The following is a 3,340-nucleotide window of genomic DNA, read 5'->3' as shown; positions in this document are numbered from 1 at the left end:
CTTGGACCTCACGACCCATATGAAAGGATGACCCGACATCTCCAACCCAAAAGCAACCTCATCCAGCTGGGCATCCGACAGATCAGCCTGTGTCCCGAATGCCACGTAGATCACTGACTCCTGCATGGCTTGCTCGGCGAGCCACTTTGTGCACATGGTATTTTCCGGTTGGATCGGTTCAGCCGGTGGGTCACAGAGCATGAGTGGACCAACGCACCATGATTTGGCTCCATTAACAAAGAAAGACTCAAAGGTAGGCACATGAGGCCCTTCTATCTCCATGAAGCTGTTCACGATCACCCCCCAGCTATCCACTTCGTGCTGAGAGGCCTCTGATACTGCTTTTGAAAATGAGTTGTCGTGGTCCGGTGACCAGAGCATCTCCGGCACATCGGACCGAGTCAAAGTGAAGGGGAGTTGATCAAAACCGGGCAACTTTAGGGGTTCAGTATCGGATGAGACATGAAGGTGGGGCGTGTGCACCCATACGGTTTTGCTCATGGCCAATGAAAACACACCCATACCATGGAAGACGAGGCGAGGAACATTGAATCGGTGACAGATCGGGAAAGTCCAACCGAGGAAGAAATCGGAGATGACACAGAGAGGGAGATCATTGGATTGAGACATGTGTTGGAGGAGTTGATGGAAGGGTTGTTGAAGCTCTCTGGTGGCTTGTAAGAAAGGGATGTAGAAGGCCATGGAAGGTAACTGGGCTGTGTTTTCGCATCCTTCGGGGAGGTCTTTGGTGATGGGGAATGGGATCTGAGAGAGATGGATTTGTGGGTGTTTGGATATGTGTTTGCGGATGAAAGAAGCGTTTCCTGGAGTGGTGATGATGGTGATTTTGATGTTTCTGTGTGTGAGAGCTTTTGAGAGATCTAACAATGGGATAAGATGGCCATAAGCCATGAAGGGGAAGATGACTATGTGGGGTGGTGCTGAAGAACACATGAAGCGCTTTTCCTGCTTCCCTCTCTCTCTCTCTCTTTCTCTCTGTGTGTGTGTGTGCAGACTGACGACAGAGAATGGTGTGTGTGTTTGGCGGGGTTGGGTGTTGGGGGTGCAACCTCGGTATATAACGTGCCCTAAGGACCTTAGCTATCCAATCAATGAATGAATAATCAGAGGCCGGAACTCGGGTTCTTATTAACTAATTTTTTTTTTCTATTTTCTTTTTTCTTTTATCCTCTCTCACCATTTATAGGGATAAGTTGAATCTATTTTTTGTTATAAAAAAATTTAAATCTATTTTATATAAAAAAAAAAATCTCTCCTTCAGTCCAATCTCTGAAGAGTCTCCTTCCTCACACTTTCCCTCTATAGATAAGATTTAAAAATTCAGGATCGATCTCAGAATTATTCTCAATCAATGTCAATTGGGATCAGATTGACATTGATGAAGATAGGTCTAGATCTGACAAATTTACTTCTTAATAATAAAAAAAAAAAATCTTTTGAATCACTTTACTTTATACCTTAGTCTCGGTGAAGATAGGTCTAGATCTGATGAATTTACTTTGAAAAAAAAAATTCTTTTAAATCATTTTACTTTTATATCTTAATAGTAGATTTGTATCAAATCGGTGAGACTGATCCGATTCAAATTTTAAAATCATGTTTTAGAATAATTATTTAAAAATTATAGAAATTAATCTTAAGTTTAAATAAATACAAAGAGAGAGACTCCAACGATTGGATTGAACGAAAAAACCTAAGTTTCTTTTTTTCATACAAAATAGATTGAATTAATTTCAATAAAATAGGGAGAAAAAAAATTAGAAAAACATAATTAATAAGAGTGCTAATGGTGGTCCTCTCCATCCGACGGATACGGACTAGAATAATCATGCAGTGTTCTTAACCAAAGAAAAACATGCAGCGTTATTTATTCTTTATGGATAAACAAAGACTATTTTTTTTTTAATTCTTTCTTGGGGTAAAATTTGTGTTCATCAAGACAAGTTTCTTGAAAAATGTATAAACACAAAAGGTTAAAAACCTTGGGAATTTGGACTTCAGATATTGCAGAAAAGGATAAAGAAGATGATGTTCATTGACGTTTGGACTTTGGACTTTGGACTTTGGACTTTGGACTTTGGAGAGGGTCCAGAGCCTATTCTCGAGGACTGACATTCATTATCAGTTTTTTATTCCCACGTAATATCATCACTTACACGTGGTCAAAGTATGGCCTTAAAAGGAAAAGTCCAGGGAGGATAAGGGATCAACTTTCTTTCTTAAATAAGCATCTCTTTACTACAATAAGTGTGGCCTCTTTGGGCCTCTCAGTGGGTCTTATTTGAATGGCTCTCTTGTCTGGCAACATTATGGGTCTTTTAATGAAGACAGATGGAAAAATTGATTGATTCCATAATGGAGCGCTCTATTTTAGCCAACCGTTTATGGAAGCCCATCAAACAATTTTATGTTTTTTTTTTTTTTTTTCTTCTTGTAATAGAAAAAAAAATCATTAGATCAAAAGATTAAGTGCATCAATATCATTATTTGAAAAGCTAAAATGCAGTTTTTCGTTCATAATCTTACGCACTAATTGTGCCATGAAATGAATCTCGTTGGTGTTGGGTCTGAACCAAACAAACAGAGTAGAAAAAAAAAAAAAATACATCCAAAAAAAAGGCACCATGCTCCAAGGCCATGATGTGGCCCTATGATAAGAAAAATATGTAAAATATGTGTCTTAACTCCTGAGTTGTCCCAAACTTCTTTGATGTTCCACTTGTTTGAGTCAGCTTCCTTTATTCTAAGTAGAATACCCCATACATGTCTTTATGGGACTTTGGACTTTGGACTTTGGAGAGGATCCAGAGCCTATTCTCGACAAGGACTGACATGCATTGTCAGTTTTTTATTCCCACGTAATATCATCACTTACATGTGATTAAAGTATGGCCTTAAAAGGAAAAGTCTAGGGAGGTTATGAGGGTGTTTGATTTGGTAAATCAAATGGTGTATGTATTGGATATGAATGTTAATCTTTCGATAGACATTCTTCTGAATTATGTTTTTTTCTGAAAAATCATTTGGTTGTCTTGAGGCTAGTATATGTTTCTCGCGGGTTGAGATATTAACTTCCATAGAGAACTTCTTTTCGCTTTCTCCTTTTATACTAGGTGGTAAAAAGGTTGCTCAAATCTGAGTTTAAGTATTGAGGTAAACTCATATTTGGAACACATCCTTTGTAATATGATCATTCATGGAAAGTAAGGTGTTCACTTATGAGGGTCATCCTAGTGGAACCAAACAACTCAAAAAATTAAGAATTATTATTCTAAAAAATATCATTCTAAAGATTTACCGGACCAAACACCCCTTAATG

At 38.1% G+C, this 3,340-nt stretch overlaps 1 protein-coding gene across 1 annotated transcript in view; it reads right to left on the bottom strand.

Annotated features, from left to right (window-relative positions):
* LOC122074235 (anthocyanin 3'-O-beta-glucosyltransferase-like) overlaps window positions 1-381 on the bottom strand; it is a 696-nt gene extending 315 nt beyond the window's left edge. Inside the window, exon 1 of the mRNA XM_042639082.1 lies at window positions 33-381. Coding sequence (XP_042495016.1) covers window positions 33-381 — 349 coding nt within the window. The remainder of the gene's footprint in view (window positions 1-32) is intronic.
* Window positions 382-3,340: the final 2,959 nt, after the last annotated feature.

Source organism: Macadamia integrifolia, chromosome 3 (genome assembly GCF_013358625.1).
Source record: "Macadamia integrifolia cultivar HAES 741 chromosome 3, SCU_Mint_v3, whole genome shotgun sequence".
Lineage (NCBI taxonomy): Eukaryota > Viridiplantae > Streptophyta > Magnoliopsida > Proteales > Proteaceae > Macadamia > Macadamia integrifolia.
Note: the sequence above shows the minus strand (reverse complement) of the source record. Positions and strands in the feature narration are given on the sequence as shown.